Here is a 21,263-nt window from a genome sequence, read left to right on the forward strand (position 1 = left end):
GCAAAACACGAACACACACATTCATAGGAGGTGAGTGCATGAGAATAAAAGAGCACAGGGACGGCAGAAGAAACAAAACAACAGAAAGAGAAACAAAGTAATTTGTTAAGATGTAAGGCATTAAGAGAGGGAAGGAGAGGGAAGAGAAACATTATATGTTATTAAATTTCACAGCATTTGCAAATAAATACCGGCAAACCTCAAGAAACAGTGTGGTTCTTACAAAGCACCAAACAATCTGTTATAGGAATTTAATCCTTTCTGCCAAAACAGCTGATCACTTCTTGTCCCTAAAGAAAAAAATCAGTGGATACACTGTAAAGTGACTGTTTATTTCTTAAGGAAGTAAACTAAAACACTTTTTTATTAAAAGCCAGATTTAAAAGTTTCTTTCACAAGACAGAGAGAAACACGAGGGAGCGAGACAATTACTTACTGTAATGTGTGTCTTATAAAGCTTTGCATTGAGATGTTTGGACAAGAAAAGAAATGAAAATGAAAATGTGTCGAAGAAATGATGTAACTAAATATAACTTCTTGTAGGTGTATATGTTGGCCAGTTTTCTCTTTCACTTCCATTTTTTGCCAATCTCTGCTGTAATTCAGAGGAGTCTTTGGAGACTAGAAACATCGGCTCCCAACTCCTCTGACACAGTGTGCGTTTTTTTTGCACGTGTTTGTGTGTGTGGGCAGCATTCAACCAGCAAAATCAATGCTTTCTCTGTGTAGAAAGAGCAAGGCAACAGGACATTTAGTTATACATTTTGAATATTTATTCAGATACAGTCTCCTGTGGCCCAGGTGAACACCTGCGTATTCACTCTAATGCCAGGGTCTTATTTGGATCCCATATGACTTTTGTTATTTGTCCCTGAAATCTTTTAGATCCCCCTGCAACGTCCTAGCATGATAGATTGGACTGAATTTATTAATTCGTTAATTATTTAGTCACTGAAATGCTTCTTATGTTTCCAGAATATATTTAAGAATTCTTAAATTTGGTAAGTTCCATGTCGTTGGAGTTGAGGCTGTACATTTTTGTGTGACTGAATCTGTATCTGTGTCTATGTTAGTTAGGAAATTTCTACAATTCTACACATACACAGACACCATCTCATGGTATTCGTGTAAGAGCTGCTAGTTTTATCTCCAGTGACCACTTAACTCCCACTACTTGGTTTGTTCACACTTACAAAATGCGCAGCACCTAAGTGCTCTGAATAAAATCTCCTTAGTGCCTTGCTGTTTTTCCACAGTATGTGTTATGCTTACGAGAGATAAAGAATATATGGAAAATAAATTGGAAGTATTTCTTAGATTCTACATATATTAATGTATTTCGGAAAACTCCACTAGGTTTTTAACCAAATCTAAAAAAGAAGTTAATCTTCGCATTTAAGCATTGCTCTTTAACCTGCCCTAATGTCAGTATTATAATTATTAAGTCTTTTATAGCTGGTCATAACACATCATTCACACAGTGGGACTTTGGATTTTAAAATAGTCTTTAATTTTTTTTTTTCTTTACAGGCTCAGATCCAACCGAGTAGTGGGAATGTTTAGGATCACTAAATATTTCATTTCAAGTGAAGATGAGCCAAGCTGGTTATGACACTGTAGTTAAAAGTGTAACTCTCAATAGGGCTCTGGATTTCACAGTGTTAATAAAAGGAGCTCACCCCCAGGCGAGTGGCCAGTAAAATGACTGGCTCGATTGCATGGGTGAGAGAGATGGGCTGTAAAGGCCTTGGTCCCAGGCTGCAATCAATCAACCACATTTTCTGGCCATTTTTCAATTATGCATGTTAGGGCTGGATGGCAAGGTAGTGAGGTGTCCAACCAAGACTTAAAGTTTGGCACTTTGAAAAAGAAGTCATCCAACAGTGAGATTACAAACCAGCAGCACACACAGTAATAAAGTGGAGTGTGGATGGGGATTGCAGGTGGTGAGTGGACTGCAGGCTTTGGCCCAAAGGGGCAACGCTGTCACTGGAATTTGAAATAATTAAGAGGAAATAAATGTTATTGCTTTGCTTCCCAGCTTCACAATGCAAATCTCTAGCGACTTATTTTAAAGTGCTGCCACCACAAAGCTGCTTGACATGATCAGTTAGCTGACAAAATGTCAAAGTCTTGGAGGTCTTGTGGATCAGCTGTGAATGGTGTTTAGTCGGGGATTTCAACAGCTGTGCGTTTCTATCACAATGGATTGTTTTGCCCCTCTGAGATGAATCGCTCTGATATCGTTGCCTCAATCTTTCAGTCACTGGACACTTTGATTTATCTACATTGCCATTCAGGCTCATTTCATTGGCCACTAACTCTAGTAGTTTTCTTAAATCTCCTGAACACCACACATTTGTAACTCTTTGTCTGTCCTCTCTTTGCTGCTTTCTATTTTCTTCCTCAGTCCCATGTCTCTTGTTCAATAATTCCCCATTAAAAATCTTGTCTGATAGAAAGGATTTTATATTTTATGAAATATTAGCTGTTACCATGAGTCCAATCAGTAAAGAAGTGCCTTGGTGTGCTATAAAAATATCCTGCTCAGAGAGACTGAGGGCTATGTTTGACCTTGCTCTCTTTGTGTGTGCAAGCATACACAAAGAACTCGTTCAATTGTCATTTTTAGCAGTCACTAAAGCCATGTATTTACACATAATACATTAACATTTAATGGGTCGCTGACTTGTTCAACACTTAACATGCGTCTTCACTTAACACCACTTCAAATGTCATCCTTATCCTTAACATAAATGAGACTTTACAAAGCCTGAAGGTGTTTATTAGTTTTAATAATTCTGACAAATACATTATTGTGTCAAATTACCAAATAACAATTACGTGTTTTTCTTAGGTTTGAGCTAGAAGCCATTGGTATAGTCACATAAAATCCCAAACGTGTAAACCCTTTAAACTAGGACACAGTGTTATCCTGTATAATTTGGGTTTCTCCAGTTGCTCCTCCAAGGTAAAGCCGAAGGGATGACTGAATCAGCAACTTTAAATGCTGGAGCAAGAACCAGAGTAAGCTGGGCATCAGTCTTGAATATGAGTGACAGAAAGTTAAAAAAAAAAAAGAGTCATAAATGTTTGTTGATGATTCTTTATCATTTTTAAACTATGCATAGGGTTTTAATCACACTGGATGATCTGTACCATCCTCAAACACTGTCAAAGTATAGTTTGTTTGATATAGAGAAAGAATACTGAACATTTATTGACACTTGTACATTGCAGGAAAAGGACTTTTATGGCATGGCTAGGCAGAGAGATTGAGCTGGAAAGGATGCACAGTGCATTAGGGTAAGGGTAGAGATGGAAATGCACTAATTAAGAGAGTGCGTTGAGGAGATGGAAGGACTACTTTGAGGAGCTCATGAATGAAGAAATTATCAGAGGCTGACACGTGGCTCTTGATGTCAGGGTTTGCCAAGGTTTGTCTTGTTGTCTCGTCTGTGTCCTTTGCCTTTAAGAAATGAAAACGCATGGATTGCTGTAGCAATGATATCACAATATAACATGATTTTTATTATGTTAAAATGTATATAATGTGGCACAACCCTAGTATACATCTACTCAAACATGGAACTTCAGCACTTCCTTAGTAACAGATGGCTCCATGACAATTGCTGTTAAATAATTGGCAGGATTTGTGAGACATGATACAGGACAGTGTTTTACCACTTTTAAACCATCATATATTAGCCTTATTATGTTCTAAAAAAAAAGGGATTTTTAAAAGTGTGCATGAAAGAGAGGGCAGCATGAAAAGCAGTTTAAATGTTGAGACAAACTGGAGCATACTCACAGTTTATCTCTTAGACACAGTGTTAGTGCATGCTAGCACGTACAGGGCCAGCTGTGACTAGTGCAAGTACACCATTAGCTGACATCCCAACAGAAGATTTCAGAAATTCCAACAGCCAGTGGTAAATGAGCAAACTCATCATGATCTGTAGTTGATTCAGTGGCAAGAAAAAGAAAGAAAGAAAGAAAGAAAGAAAGAAAGAAAGAAAGAAAGAAAGAAAACTGTAAGAATGGTTTGTATAATATCTTAAATCACTAGACCTTGAATCAGAAAGATGCTCGCCGTCAGCATCAAGTGTACCATTCTTAAACAAGAGCACTCAGAGAGTGTAACTCCCCAGAAAGACAAGGACTATACAAAAACTTTGTGTTTTAATGATGTTTTATTGCAATACGATGACATCAGCCTTTTATGGCATCATTGGTCATTGTTATGTCGTTTGGGTATTGTATTGAAGAAACCAAAAGTGTGTTGTAAGGCTCTCCCCATACCCTTTCATATGATATCACTCGATGCGTTTTTTGTCGATGTTTTTTAAGGTGAAGGTTGTCCCTGAGACCTAACAATGATGATCAAGTTCAAATAAGTAGTATATTGTTGTGAAATTTAAAGATGATTCATGAAAAATGTGGGTAAGCTTTTTCACTGATTTTGAAATTTGTTGTGACTCTGACCTTGACCCAATTTTCACCAAAATTAAATCAGCTCGAGCTGTTATTAGTTTCTACTATCACACAAAATTTGACAGTAACGTCAGACAGACAACAAAAAGTAACTGATTAAATATTTCCTCTCTTCAAAGGGGGAATAAATGTGATGCAGTCACCTAGCATTAGAAATAAAATGTGGGTATTAGGAAAGAAAGCAGTTTCCATGTCCATTTCCATAGTCCTTTGGTGCTCAGTTTGTTGATTATCCCACAGGAGTCATTAAAAGGCTTTTCTCTGTCTGGAGCCATGGCATAGATTTTATCACAAAGGATGGTTCTGAAATCATATCTGAAAGCTTTGAAATCCCACTGAATCCATACGGACTTAACAAAGAGTAAACTCCATATGTCTACTTACATTTTTTATATATGGAAGCTAATGATCCATGTTTTCTCTTTTTTATCTGTTAGTCTGTTTTCCAAGTCAGTTGTTATTATTTCTGCATTTTTCCATATTTTTCTTTCAAAGTTATTTCTTTCTGTTTTTATTTGGATTTTTTTCTCATTTCAGCTTCTTCATGGAAATATTTTCATGCCAATATTTTAAGTATTTCATGTTCTGTTTTTTTGTTTTGGTTTTTGTTTTTTATCTTTATGCTTTGCCCCAACAGAAACGCTTTGTCCAGCTGGATTTAGTGTGTACTTTTGATGGCAACATCACATTTAATCAAACTCAATTTGTTTGACTGTAATGCAACGTTTACACCTTGAGCGAAGAGCAGATTAAAACCTGCTGTCTTTGGATGATTGAATTAGAACATGTTATTAAAAAGGATAATGAGTATGTGAGAGCAAACATTAGGCTTTGATTACTACTCTCATCAAGAGGTAATATTTATCTAAGTGAAAAAACAGCTTATTAAATGTGCAAGCTTATCAGGCAAATAGTATTGGTAAATTAACCACCAGCGCTATCTCAACCCTCCGGATTTTGTTTGCCTATAAATGAGCTATTTTCCAGCCCTCGTTTAGAACAGGCATCTCTCCCCCCAGACCCAAGAAAGGGAACATGAAACGTGTGTATGTTTGATGTAGTCAAATTACTTATGTTAATGTGTTGGTAATTAAAAGCTTTATACATGGTCTTCCATACCTTCGAGCATATTTCTCACCTCTCTGAAAACAGTGTTGATTTTAGTGTGTGACTCAAAGAAGTAGACAGCTGTGCATACTGCAATGCACAAGCAAGGTTCATTGGAGAAGTCACAGTGACCGAATTGAGCTTCCGATGTCTGAAAATTATGTATGCATGCATAAGTGTTTCATCTAGGAAAATGTATGCAAAGTAATGGGAGTAGTAGCGGCAGCAGCGATGGGTAAAAATAGATCCCATATATCGTCATATACAGTAAAACCTATGAGGTAAGTGGCGTAAATATGAGTCTAAATATAAACCTCATACACACAAACATACACAAACACACACACAAGGGCAAACTCTGCAGCTCGTGGAGAGTCTGACGCTGCATTGTGAGCGAACTGATTTGAGAGCCCTTTTTTCCCAGGCAGGTAATTTGATTCTTTGAGGTCGATGTTGGGTGGTTTTGGGGTCGCCCATGTAGCCAGTCCCCACTCTAATAAAACCTGAGAGCGCTGCAGGACCAGGAGGCTAAAACCCCCCATTAACTTCTTTCCCATCAACATGGGGACAGGTAACCTAATGACCCTGCAAAGCTGCAGTGCTCCCTAATCATGTGACCTGGGAGTTGCAGAGCTGATGACTAGGCAGCTGGAGCTCGACATCATACCAGGAGAAAACTTACCTCTAGGAATATGAGGAAAACAAATTGTTAGTTTGTTAATGATTTTTTTTTTTTTTACTTGAATGTGGTATGGACTGAGATGGTCTTGCTGGCACTCTCTTTAACCTTAATCCAGAGAAGAATATCTGAACAACTAAATGTGTTCTCCAAAAATTGATTCTGTTCATCTGGATGTAGTGTTTTGTGGGAGAAACGTTTCGTCACTCATCCAAGTGACTTCTTCAGTCTCAGCTGACTGCAGGTTTCCCCAATCTTATAAACAGTACATTTGCATAATGACTGAAACCAGCCCACTGAAGGAACTAATTGTGTTACTGTCCAAATTTGGTTTGAATACAGTCTAATATAAACAAAGTGTCTCATAAAGAAGCAGAAAGAAGCAGGAAGCTATTATAATTTCCAGATTGCGTCTGTGCTCTGTATAGCATCAATCTTGGGATTTGAAATGACCACACTTGGGACTAAATTAATATTGCACAACCATGTTGTTAATTTTGTCCATGTTTTGTATGGAATGCTATGACCTGTGAGGCCTGCTAGCAGATCTTGAATTAATACTAACTCTTTCTTTTTCTTCCCTCCTTTTTACCCCATTCTTCCCTCCTCTCTCCCCAACCCTCTACGCTCTTATTATTTTTCCTTTAGTGGGATGCAATCACAGAGATGGACGAGCACAACCGACCCATCCATACTTTCCAGGTTTGCAATGTGATGGAGCCCAACCAAAACAACTGGCTTCGCTCCAACTGGATTTCACGACAGGCAGCCCAGAAGGTCTACGTGGAGCTCCGCTTCACCTTGCGCGACTGTAACTCAATCCCTTGGGTGTCTGGGACCTGCAAGGAGACCTTCAATCTATTCTATCATGAGACAGATGAAGCACACGGTGTCAAGTTCAGGCCTGCGCAGTACACCAAGATTGACACCATTGCTGCTGATGAGAGCTTTACTCAGATGGATCTTGGAGATCGGATCCTCAAGCTCAATACGGAGGTGCGGGAGGTGGGACCCATAAACAGGAAAGGCTTTTATCTTGCTTTCCAGGACATTGGCGCTTGCATTGCATTAGTTTCTGTGAGGGTTTACTATAAGAAATGTCCATTTACACTGAGGAACCTGGCCTCATTTCCAGACACAGTGCCCCGTGTGGACTCTTCTTCACTGGTGGAAGTGAGGGGGGCCTGTGTTGACCATGCTGAAGAAAGAGACACACCCAAACTGTTCTGTGGAGCTGATGGAGACTGGTTGGTTCCCCTGGGAAGATGTGTCTGTAGCGTTGGGTATGAGGAGATTGATGGTTCATGTGTTGGTAAGTTTTACAAGTTTTGTATATTTTAACTTCCTTTTCATTCTTCTCAGTGAAGCATTTTTTGAACTCAAAGACGTTTTTAGTCAGTCTTTCCAAAGCTCTGAAAGAAAAAGAATTGATGGTGAAGGTGACGCTGCTGTAGGGTTATGAGAACCCTGCAGCTGAATGCTTTGCCCATGGGTTATTGTTAGCAGGCTTGTTTTGTTTTTAGACGGTCTTAATTACTAATGTTTTGTTCTTGGTTCTTAATTAGCTCTTACTTAGATGTCCTTACCAAACCTTGACTTTAATTAAACCCACCTTTATTAAATTATTTCCTACATTTCTCTTTCTCAAGTGGTCAGAATGATAATAAATCTCAGACTTCACCTAAATGCAAATAGCAGCAGTAATTTGTAAATGTAAATGTTTATTTACAACATATAATAATTTAATAGTAAAAAAGGACATATATAGGACATATATATGTATTTATATTTATATATATATATATATATATATATATATATATATATATATATATATATATTGCAATTATACAGTCAGGAAATACGAATATTTACATGTAGAAACACTATTCTAACTTTTGTGCTATTGTACTTGCCTCATTTCTACACCATTTGTTTATCAAGATGGTAAGACAGTCAGTGTGATTCTAAGTCATATTTCTGTTTGATGTATTTGACATAAGTATTGATGCATCCACCAGTCAGAAAGATAAGCAATGTGGACAGATGATGATATGAAACCTGCAGTGCTTCAGTACAATTTACTTCCCATTGTACCATCACATGCAACAACTAGAGAACGCTTTATAGTCCCCACAGTCTATGTACATACTCACTCTTGCTGGTTCAAACGTCAAACAATTCAATTCAATTCAATTCAATTTTATTTATATAGCGCCAAATCACAACAGATGTCGCCTCAAGGCGCTTCATAGATACAGAGAAAAGCCCAACAATCATATGACCCCCTATGAGCAAGCACTTTGGCGACAGTGGGAAGGAAAAACTCCCTTTTAACAGGAAGAAACCTCGGGCAGAACCAGGCTCAGGGAGGGGCGGCCATCTGCTGCGACCGGTTGGGGTGAGAGAAGGAAGACAGGATAAAGACATGCTGTGGAAGAGAGACAGAGATTAATAACAGATATGATTCAATACAGAGAGGTCTATTAACACATAGTGAGTGAGAAAGGTGACTGGAAACAATTGCATAATGTTATTGTTGTTATTATTATTTTTATTTATTAACCTTCCCTATTCATTTGGACTCATTACCCATAATTTTTTGTCCTTTGTCTTGCCATTTTTACTAGCTGCTAATTTTCTCAGATAACAGAGGTGAAGTCACGTGAAAGGTTTTGAATGATTATGAATGTTATTATGCTAGCAGTGAGAGGACCTGATGCTATCTAAGGCTGTATTTGTATGTGTTTGTGTGTGTGTGAGCGAGAGAAAGAGAGTGTCTGTTTCAGCAGCTTAAAACTGCATATTTTAGTTAGTCTGTTGTTTTTCTATCAAATGCATTCTAATTTTAGGGCTTTTTTAAAGCAATTTTTGAAAATTTTCAGTGTTTTTTGCCCTTTGGCTACTGTTTAAATTCATATGAAAACATTTTCACAAAACTAAACTGCAGTAACTTTGGTTTTGCTTTATGAAAGATTAGTGAGTAGGCTGTTTATTTTTACACAAAGTTTAAACAGTTGTGAGGGTTATGAAACCAGAGGTGTTTTTCTATGTGCTCTGGTGAAAAGCACATATTTTCCTTACTAGCTGCTAAAATCCAAACATGATAATCTTGTTGTGGTAATTTGTGTGCTTGTAAAATTTAGTATAATGAGTGGAGCTTTAGAAAGCAGTCATAAAGTGAAACATCATACTGGGTCCAGTGTTAAAGCTGGTCCAGGCACCAAAGCTTCACCACAGGATTTTAGGATTGTGTTTTGCATGTGTGTGTCGTGGTGTTTTATACATACAGAGAAATGAACATGTGTCTATATGTGTTGTGATGGGTCATGTGTGTAGGAATGTTGTTGTGTATATCTGTAGTCTACCACCCGTTGTCTCAGTGGCTACCTTGGTGTGACAGATTACCTCAGCTGGCTTGGTAGCAGCTTGATCCTCAGCTCTCTGATATGAGCTTTGGGTTATCACTGACAGCACGGCTCACTGGGAATGCTACCTTCAAGAAGTTCCAATGCGACTTCTTTTCAAACCAAGTAAAGTCCTGATGTCAGGTCAACAGATACACACGTCTATAATCCAAAGGAGACAGATCCACAATCTAAAAGGTGTCCTAATGTACTTGTAAGTTGCAACTTATCAAAACCATAATATGGAATTTAACTTTATACGTTTAACAAATGAAAGAATGAAAGCATCTACTAATATTTATCCTAAGAACTAACAATATACTACAATATCATGGATATAGAACACATTTTAAATTAGTAACTGATCTGAATTCACAGTTTAGCACAACAAAAGACACTGGCTCTTAAAAAGTAATCCAAGCTTGTGCAATTAGTTTTGTAAAGATAAAGAAAATATGTAAGATTTACCAGAATGATCAAGATGCATAATCTATAGAAATATTGGCACAAATTAGATGCCATTGTACATGTTTGTTTCCCCGCAAAAAATAATCACCATAGACTACAGCCTTTTAAAAAACACTTTTGAGACATTTCGCTGGTTTTCTCACACCATTCAGAACCAGATGTCCTCGCACAGTTGATTACAATTCATCTTGTGACACAGGTCAGGGAGGCTTTCCAGCTGCACTTGCAGCTGCATCATAATCAACAGGCCACGGGTGAAACTGCAGCTGTGATTAGAGTGCGTCTATCCTAAAATGATTTCTCCATTCTGCTCCTTTAATATTTCTTATGCGTTAATTGAGTGATAAAAAAGCTAGCAGAGGCAGATAAACTTGCTGTTGAAAACTTTTCACACATTGCAAAAGAACAATTTGTGATGGATTTGTGGGCTTCTTCTTTATCTCTTCTTTAAGAGGTAAAGGAGTAATGTGGTGCATCCCTGCTGTTGGCCCTGTGCCTTTCATCTTTGACATATATACAATATAGGGGAAAATACATGTAATTACATTACATGCCATTTAGTCTGATTTGAATATAATCTTTGGAAGAACTACATCACAAGAAGTAGTTAAGCACCTTGGTCATTGAAGAAGACTCCTGAGGTGGCGGGTTAAATCAACCAGAACAGACATTTTGGCTCAGTGCCATTTACAAACATAAGCAGACTCAACACTGCCACCTATCAGTATCGATGCTGGCCCCTTAAAGCACAATAAATTAAAGTAATTTCCTTCTTCCTCTCCTTATCCTAAACCCCTTGCTCTCAAAGGAGCATATTTCACAGTTGGGTTAAGTCGAGCCCTTTGGGCAATGTGATGGCATTTTACTGCAATGTCAGCCCTGTAATGCAGCTCCTGTTCATTGTTCCAGCATTCAAACAGGCTTAGTTATTAAAAAGCCCCCACACAAAGTGCCACTAGAGCACCTTAGGCATTGAAGGAGAAGACTGAGGTAGCTGGCTAAAGTAATCTTTCAAGTGTTAGTTTACAACAAATTGGTAGTTTAAATGCAACAGCCGCCTTCCTGTGTAGCAGATATGACAAGGTTGAACAGTCTGTGATTCCAGTAGCATCCCATTCATAAGTATGTGAAAAGCATAGGATTAATGTCTTTGTCATATCTATTTGTTTGCTAGTTGTTGCTATAATGCAGAACTAACATTTCACATGCTAAAAGGAAGTCACTTTCACTGAAGTCTAAATGTTATGCACAGAACTGGAAGATGGAACAAAACTATTTAGTGGAAGAAAGTGTAGCTGTCCCTTTCCTGAAAATTGGAAGTTATATATATAAAAAAAAATATGGAATCTTTTAAATCTATCAGATCTCAGACTGAGATCAGTTGATAGGTAAAATCTTTTTCAAGTTTTGTACACGGCAGATTACTTTGTAATATTGTTTTCCTTTGATAACCCCTACAGCAATAGCATACACAGATATCAGGCAAACATCCATCCATCCATTTCTTTCTGCTTGGGCTTAGAGCACATCCCAGCTGCCTCCGGGTGGGAGGCAGGGTACACCTTCAACAGGTCACCAGTCTGTTGCACGACTAACTCACGGAAACAGAAACCATTCATGCTCACATTCACACCTACATCCAGTTTAGATTTAGCCTTACCATGAATATCTTTGGACTGTGGGAGGAAGCTGGAGTATCTGACAACCATGTAAACCTTCAGTCATCTCAAAGAAGAGATAAACTGCTCAAAGCCTGAATAAATGTTTTTACTCCACTTAGGTGAGAATGAAGGACATGCTCTCCACCCAGCTTAAGTCAAATAATCTTTTTCTTTCATTCAGACTCAGTGGATTTGGTCACAGCAGTATTTTAATCTCCTGTCCATTACCTGGATGAAGTGCCAGTGTGCTAAGACTGAGGCTAATAAACGCCTATAACCCATATTACTGCTTGCATGTTCTTCCACATATACACTGATAAAAAGGGTTTTAAAATGTTCTTTAAAATTGAGACTTTTAAATCTGAATATTATATGGGCCAAATGAGACGAGTCTTTAAGTGAAGTATATGAAAAATGCATACGCATAAGAATACGCTTTTTTAACATTTAAGTGAAATTTGCTGGGGGATGGGGATCTTGTCAAAATTGATGTAATTATGATATATATCCATATCCATACATATATGTAGAAATAAGCAATGGTCTTTATAGAGTAAATTTGAATTCAGTCTTTGAGTATCCTTCGGTAAAATGCTGAATCGGAGGGCGAGTGTGCGTGAATGTTAAACAGAAACTTAGTCATAGAAAAAAGTGCTTGTACGAATGGTGTTATCGGGTGAATGAGGCATGTGCTAAGTTAGAATATAAAAGCACTATATGCTGTAAAAACCAGTCCATTTACTATTTGCATCTTAGCTGATCTATTTATGGTCTTATTTATACCTTATTTTTTCTCTTGATGTAAATATTTAATATGTGTATGTTTGAGTGCATTCGGCATGTCCTTGTTGTGCATTACAAGAGGCTGTTATTTAATGATGTATAACATATGTACCCACCTGCTCATTAGCAGTACTCTAGGCAACTAGACTGAATGCAAGAAGAGCACACATACATCTTCTTGGATGAAGAGCTCAGTCTCTCAGTGTCTCTCTTTATCTCTCTCTCCTCCATCTATCTCTCACTCACTTAAGCTTTCATCATCTTTCCCTCTCAGTGTAAGACAATCTAGCTGATGCTGTTATCACTCAGTGTTGTACAGCAGGTCATCGTGTGTTTTCGGACTCTGTGTAAGAGCACTCAGCAGTGCTATGAATAATGTAATCGCAGGGTGTCTGTGTGCTTTTATTTATATGTTTGCCTGTGTTTTAGGTTGTTGTACAGTGAATCTTCCCTCTGATAATTGGGCAAAAGCAAGCTAGGACACAACTAATGTTGTGCAGCATACATTTAGAATTACTGAACAGCACATCACCCAAATAATAATGGACACCCTGTACTGCTTTATAATCTGTTAAATATAAACCAGCCAAGCTTCCTGTCTTTTTTAAGGTTAATCATCTTGAGACAGCGGACAAACTCTTTAAACTCCTAGGACCTGGCGTCCACATATGTGGACATCACATTTTGGGTTATTTAGACCAAAATACTCAATTTTGCTCTACAAGGGCCTGATGTCCACTTGCGAGAACATTATACTGCCACTGTTCTATCGAAATTTTAAATGAATATCCTCATATGTGGCTCTCATTTTTCTTAGAAACAAAAATCAGGTTAAAAAAAATCTGGTAATTCTTCGTTTTCACATTCATCAGGTCCCAACATGTCCAAATATCAAAGAGAGATTAAAAATGCATGCCGTGGAAGAGTTCGGGTCTTAGGAGGTTAAATATCGGAGGATACACACCTCCAGTCTACATGTGTTTTATGGACTTGGAAAAGGCATGTCCCTGTGTGTGTCTAACTGGTGCTTCTGGAGAATTGGTTATTGGGCCTGTAATGTCATTTACTCCCTATACAACGTCAAACTTCCGTCTTTGGTCTCAGGATCACATCTTTGCTATCGTTGGCTACATCAAGCAGTGATGTCCAGCTTACACTGTTGAAAAAAAGATTTCCTGCTTAAGATAGAGAATGAATTTCTGCCTCAAGTGGACTTCAAGTACCTAGGTAAAGCTGATGATTATCTTCAAAGTTATCATTACTACCCTCACAGATGACCACAAGCTGCAGGTAGTTACCAAATGAATAGGATCATGAACAGGAAATGACTTCCCTCCAAAGAAGATCTGCCCTTAGAGAAAAGGTAATCAGCTCAGTCACTGGGCGGTGGTTCAAAGTAGGGGTGATGCTCTGCAGCAGTGAAAGCAGTCAGTAGAGATGGTTTGGATATCTGACTGTCAAGCTTTGTTTGCCTAAGAAAGGAAAGCAAGCCTTTATGTTGGCTGATACAAAGTCCAACAAAATAGGAGTTCACACAGAACACAAAGAGAAGGCAGCTTGGGAACATAGATGGATGCTGGATACCATGGATACCATGGATGAATAGATGGATGGAGTTTGAGTTCAAAAATCCATCGCCCTATTGTTTTAAGAACAAGCTGTTCATACCAAGCAATTGGTATGGTAATTTACCCAGTTCCAGGATGGCACGGGCTCTACGTCAAGTGTCAGAGGTGGACTACACTTAAGTAATTGCACAGGTAAAAGGAGCAGCTGTGTTAATGTTAAATGGCATGCTCGTATAAACATCTTGACAAAAGTTTCACCAATAAGACATTTTCAATTACAGCATGAAGACAGTCAGACAACAATTACAGCACATATCCTTCACTCTGTCAGCTCCCCCAAATGAGATGTCAAACACACACACACATACTCACACATACTCACACAAAAGACACATGCACACAAATGAGGGCGTGGGTGGAAGGCAAAGACTCCCATAACGAATAACATAAAACACACATATAAAAATACAACCCAGAGAGCACACCAAACAACAAAACAACAACAAGTCCAATATGCACTCAAGCATTCACAACAGTGTGTTAATGCAAGCGACAATTTTGCTCTCACAAAACACAAACACACCAGGGGGTTCAAGCTGGCATCAGCAACAGAGCTGTTTACAGACGGGCCACACGGCAGGGAGACACTGTGACATTTCAGAAAAGGATGGTTTTAGTTTAACAAGCATTGCACTTCAGGCTTAATTGGGAGTGTCTGGAATGGGAGAGAGAGAAACAGAGTGTGTATGTACCCCGGTAGCGGGTCAAAGTCTGTCTGATGAATTTAATCCCACCTCACTCAGCATCAGCGCTGACATGTCATGACCATAGGATGTCATGCCTTGCATTTTTTTTAAGAGAGCACAGTTTGACAGTTGCATTGTAAGAAAATTGCTTGCAGCAGATATAAGAGCAACAGAGTCATAATGAAGGCACATGTGGATATATCAAAGGCCATATTTCCTGTTTCTCATTTGTCACAATAAATTGTCCTTCGTTTTGACATACTAATCCACCGTCTCCAAAAATTACAAACAAGAGCATCTTTGATCACTCTGATTATTTCTGTTTGTGTTTTCAATTCACAGTTCTGTTAAATCTACATTTGTTTGAATAGACATCACACAGTATGGGTGAACTTAAATGCCTGGGGTTTTGTTTGTTGTCTACACAGTCATTGTATTAGACTTTATTTATGCTGCTCCGACAAAGGATATAATTGAAATCTCCTTGATGCATTTGGTATGCTAATGTACATTTCCCCCTGAGTTGTCATTAAGCTCAATGCACCACTAAAAGGCACTGAGTTTCCCTGCTAAAGGCCTGGGGTGGTTTGAATTATGTCCAGTGTAAATTCTTTCTGTCAGGCCACGGCCTCATTGTGCGTCACTACCTGCTGTTACATAAGCAGAGAATAATCACCGAGAATATTAAAAATAAATCATCAGACATTATTCCAGATTAAGAAAAAAATCAGTGTGATACATTATGTTATATCTATCTATCTATCTATCTATCTATCTATCTATAGATAGATAGATATAGATAGATATAGATATATATGTGTGTGTGTGTGTGTGTTATATATAAAATCCATTAATCTGTTAACCTAACATAAATAAATGTATAAATAGAGGTGATTTGACTGAGTTGCTCATTTTGACCATTCAATTGCACTGGAAAATACAATGGTGTTTTTGAATGAATGTTTTCACCTTGGAGGCCGAAAGAAAATTCCACTTACTAATTCTTAAAACTGTGTCTTACTTTAGACCTTCACTGTGCAGAATGATGTGGTTGAGGTTAATAAGTTACTGTCAAAGCAGACATACTTTTTTGGTAAGAAAATGGAAATTTGGGGCAAGGTTGCCATCTAAAAAGTCTCGCTAGAAGATTAAATAAACCTGTAGTGAATAACCGCTTCATAGAAAATATTCCACAAGTCTGAGTAATCTGACTGGAGCTATCATACAGTACTTCATATTCTGTGTGATGCAATTACCTTTGAGGTTTATCTCTTTGAGCTGGTAAGGTCTGTATATCCCTGTGAGGACCAACTTTTGATAGCTCATTGTCCTTGAAAGGATTTTTTTTTTTCAAGAAATTATAGGTGTTGAACTAATGGCTGAAGATAAATAATGTTATATAATAATACGGTCTGGTTTAATATTAAGTATTAAGAAAAATTAAGAGACTAGAAAAAATTTGAAGTTTGTTTGTGGTCATAATTATATTATTACATTTTATAGAACGATGCATCTTATTTGATATTTAAATCCACTGTGCTAAGAGTTTTGGAGAAGAAAAACATGTTGATAGATAAGTGTGTGTTTATATATATATATATGACCATGACTGTTCTTTCTTTATGGCCTCTATTTGCTCATTTACAACACATATCAATTACATTTCCCCAGACTGGTGGTGCTTTACCTTCCTCTGTCTCTCTTTAAATCAGTCACTTGATGAGCATTAGAGGCTCTCGTGTTGTCGCTCTTCAATCTGTAATTGAGAACAAATGTGGAGAGGGAGAGTGTTTAATTGGGGTTGTCAAGCAGGAGGCGGGTTTGTTGGGCACCTAGAGATCTCCTCATCTCTTTCCATTTTAACTGTTTAAAGAATAAATTATGCAGATTGCAGTTTTTGCGAGTCCTAGTTGCGATGTGAACTTGCGGTGACTTCTGCCTCGCTTTCCCCCCCACCCCACCCTTCCTTGCCAAGAGTTACTTCAAAGCCTGAAAGTGATCAAAGACAGTTGAAAAAATAAATTCCCCAACGTACCGGCACCCTGCATACATACATACAGCTTCTGCATGTCTCAACACCACACACTCTCTCAGTCAGAAAACAAAAGGAAGCGACACCGTCTAATGTCTTCTTTTTTTCTCTCCTTTTTTTGTCTCCTCAAGCCCAGTCCTGTCAAACATTGCAACATTTCAATTGATTTCTCTTTTCCCTTGTGCCTGTGCTATTTTAGTACATAAGCCAAGAGACTGAATTAGTCATTAAAGGGTATGTATAGTATGACATGGCCCAGATAACACATCACAGGCCTCCAATGAAGAGCAGACTTGTCATAAATAAAAGTACGTTTTAGGAGCTGGAGACAGCTTCTCCCAAGTAAAAAAGGAAAAAAACTATGAAGAGGGGGAAAAAAACAGGGGTTATTGAGGGTTCAGCTTCAGTGATGACTGCATTTTATTTCGGTACCAGTTTGTTTACACAACAGACATAAATTTAAAAAAAAAACATAATACTCTGGTGTCCAATAACTGAAACATATACACGTTTCAACTGTAATGCCATAAATAACCATTTTGTTTAAATTGGGGTTTTTAAAGTTAAACTAAACAAATCTCCGATCCAGCTTCTCTTCTATAGACTGAAGGACTGTATGCATGAACTCCTTGACTCACAGTGCTTATGTAATGTGCAACCTGGCTCCATAACTGCACACGGATCACTACAATATTGCATACCCCAACCGTGAATTTGCTTTTTTGTTCCTGATTATTTTAATTCATGGCTATTAAAATAACAAATCACAGTATGGATAAAATAACAGCTGGAAGGAACTATAGAATTAAAATTCAGGACATAATAAAATTAAAGCCTGCATCACCAATTTAGAAGAAAAATATACACATTTGGTGTTGAAATAATGTCACATTTGTACATCGTGGGTCAGGTGAGGATTTTATTATTTATTCTTTATTTCTTTACACCTGATTTCTCTTTCAAGCTCTCTTTTAACCTACTTAAGCCAGCAGGTATTATGTGGCGCAAGTGACAATACAGCACAGTCCTTTTATGGACTGCTCAGACGTGTCAGATAGTGTTGAAAAAGTGTAAACTGCAATCCTGTTTGGCTGGTTTCAGTATCAAAACATACATGATGATTATATAAATGTTGCTCAGGAGAGCAATATATGCTGTACGACATGGGAACAGAAGTTTGTTTTACTTTTTTGTTGGACAAATTTAAACTAAGACACTTCAGAATACAGTCAGGTCTGCCTCTAGTGAACAATGAACTCAAACACCAGAGCTGGAGTTGTCCATATTTTCATGCACAAAGGATAATTCAGACTAGTAGACTTATGGGTTTTGGATAACAGTGAAGATCTTTGCCAAAGAAGTTCTAAGTCTGCCTTTAAGAAACAAGGGCCAATTAACTGGGATTTTGGATATTTTGGATATTTCTGTGCAGGATATTTGACAGGACAAAATTTAAAAAAATCCTAAAATTGGCTCTAGGTTAAAAAAATCACCATGTTAAAGCATTTATTGAGACAAGTTGGTGGTTTTGCTACTTGCATACAATTTTGTCCTAAATATTTTGCAGTTATGAATTTATTCCAAGTATAAGCGTGTACTCCCATACATGAAGTCAATCAAAATGTAATATTTGGGGTCATTGAGAGTACATTTATTGCTGTTTGAACTAAATATTGCCATTTGGCAAAATGTGAGCATGTGTATCCAACTTGACAAAAATGTGAGCTCAGTGACAGTAGTTTCACCTCTTTTTTATTTATACTCTTCCTCACTCTATCCCTCTATCTTCTCATATATGACCAGTGCGGAAAGTGAGCCAATGACCTCAGGGTACGAAAGGCTTTAACTAGCACTAGGTGTCTCTCAATCTGCCAGACTGCTACAGCCAAGCTTGTTAGTCACACTGGTGGAGCTGCACACACACACACACACATGCACAAGAGTACCATGGACAGACATAATCCAGCCACTGAATGAGGCAAGCAGTGATAGCAGAATTGGGTCAGTTCGAGAGAAGACTGTGGTGTGAAACCATTTCCCTTGGGGTGGATTGAGGTCTGAACTTTGGCTGACCCCCTGAACAAGTACAGCCACACAATGAAACCTCAGAATCTGAATCTGTTTGAATTAATGCTAACAACTTCACTGATCAGGCTAAAATGGAGGCTTAAGCCCCAGGAAGAATATTTTGGACATGGATAAAGTAGTGTAGCTGTAATTGGGTTTTCTTCATGCTAAGATTAACTAGAGGAAAGGAAGTTAAAAGCTGAGGAGCTGGGAATGTCACTTCTCTTGTGGTTTATACTTCACTTTCACATTAAAGTAACTGCTCTTCTATTTGTGTATTTGTATTTCTGGGGGAAAAAGTTACATGACTTTAGACTCTTGCCAAAAACAATTTTAAAAGATGTGTAGATCCTAATTTGGGACCTTCGTCGTGATGGTTACAATAATAAGCACATTGTTTAAGTTTGGATGTTATCATGGGATAATCAGCCGCTTCTCCGTTTATATTTTTCAGCTCACTGCTTTGAATAGTCTGAAATTATATAGCACATTTTTGTCATTTGTTATTATGAAGTCTAAAGGGTATAGTTTTTGCTTTAGAAATACTACTCTGATGCTATTAGTGATGCTAGAACCCATAAAATAATAAAGACCTGAATCCATAATATCAATAGAGGGACAGTGCAGATGTCCATAATAAGCCATCAGCTATATCAAACAAAATTCTACTTCCTTAACTGAGACCTGATCTAATTGTGGTCTGCAAAATAGCAAGAATAATGGAAGAAAGTAATGGAGTAATGGAAGAAAATTAAGAGACAAACCCTTACTGTATCTTTTCTGTTATTTTTGTTTCCGCGTTTTCACCAATGTGCAATTTAAGGTTGCAATTTAAGTGGTAGTGCTGGCCCACAAATCAGCACAATGTTAGAATATTGCCTTATACAGTCATTTCAACTGTTATTACTCTTTACAATGATAACATTTTGTGCCATTAGACTTCAGCAACCAGTCAAACAGATGGTTCATCTGAAATTCAGATGGCCCCCAAAAATGCAGTAAAATAAAAGTAAAGGCCAATAGTTACAGAGATAAAGGAGAACTGCAGTCTTACATTTAGATTTGCGTGTGTGTGTGTGTGTGTGAACTGAAGGATGAGGACGAGCAGTTGTAATATTACTTTGTTCGCTTTTTGTTGTTCCTCCTTTTAATTACTTGTGTTTGGGTTGTCAATAAGTGTCCTTTGTGTGAATACTTTATGCATTTATGTGTGCATGGAATTCAATGCCTTTTTGAATGCTATCAGCATTTGTTGTCTTGTTTACTTTGTGCATATTTGTTTTCATATGTGCTTTTTTGTCTGTGTGTGTTTGTGCGTGTGTGTACGTGTGTGCTTACGCGGTTGTGCGTCTTTATTATCTATTACCAGCTGCAGCTAGTAGGCAGCTCATCCCACTCCTTACATTAAAGCTGATGTATGCTTATTGAGCAGCCACAGGCAGAGACTGGAGGCCTGATTTATAAACCAATACAGCTTGTTTTATGGGGGATTGATCTGCCTGTGTCTCCATCAGTGAAGCATTCTCCTTGTCTTTATTCAGACTGACAGCAGGTAATAAAGGTATGGCAGTCAAAGAGAACAATGAAAGTGTTTACAATTACACTTCTTAGTGGCATCACCTTTACTGACATTCATATATTAAAGTGTATTGTAGACGTGTTGAAAAGTTAGAAACTTTATTGTTCTAGAAAAACACAATGAAGCAAACCAAATAGCTGCATTTTAAGATTATTGAAAATGTGTTTTCTTCTCAAAACAAAAGCATTCAGTGAAATTTGGAGAAAAAAAAATGATAATAAATTAATACATTTATATCAAGAATCAGCAAAAATACATCATTCATTATACTATGGTATTGTGACACTATTACACAGTATATACTATGTAAAATCCCCATATAAATGCCATATAAATCCTAAAATCTGAGCTTTAGAAGCTACAGTAAGTGTGTGGCAAAGGGCCTAAACCTTCTTCTACAGCAGTCAAACTGTATTATCACATTATTATCATATTATTCTGCAAAGACAATATAGCATTATCCTGCAAAGAACCAGAATCAGCTGATCATCTTTCTGTAATAATGATCATGGTGATCAGAATAATATTGTTATTATGTTGTATAATATTATAACAGAACATCCTAACAGCATATTTATTCTTGCACAGTATATAGTAGAGATTTGTGCAAGATAAATTCCAAAGATATTTTTTATGAATAAAATAATATTAGAAAGTTACAGATTCCTGAGT

At 37.6% G+C, this 21,263-nt stretch overlaps 1 protein-coding gene across 1 annotated transcript in view; it reads left to right on the forward strand.

The window, feature by feature from the left end:
• LOC102789333 (ephrin type-A receptor 6-like) overlaps positions 1 to 21,263 on the forward strand; it is a 175,485-nt gene that overhangs the window by 33,109 nt on the left and 121,113 nt on the right. Inside the window, exon 3 of the mRNA XM_006802383.3 lies at positions 6,929 to 7,592. Within this exon, the coding sequence (XP_006802446.1) occupies positions 6,929 to 7,592 (664 nt within the window). The remainder of the gene's footprint in view (positions 1 to 6,928; positions 7,593 to 21,263) is intronic.

Source organism: Neolamprologus brichardi, chromosome 16 (genome assembly GCF_056152115.1).
Source record: "Neolamprologus brichardi isolate AB-2024 chromosome 16, ASM5615211v1, whole genome shotgun sequence".
Taxonomy (NCBI): Eukaryota; Metazoa; Chordata; class Actinopteri; order Cichliformes; family Cichlidae; genus Neolamprologus; species Neolamprologus brichardi.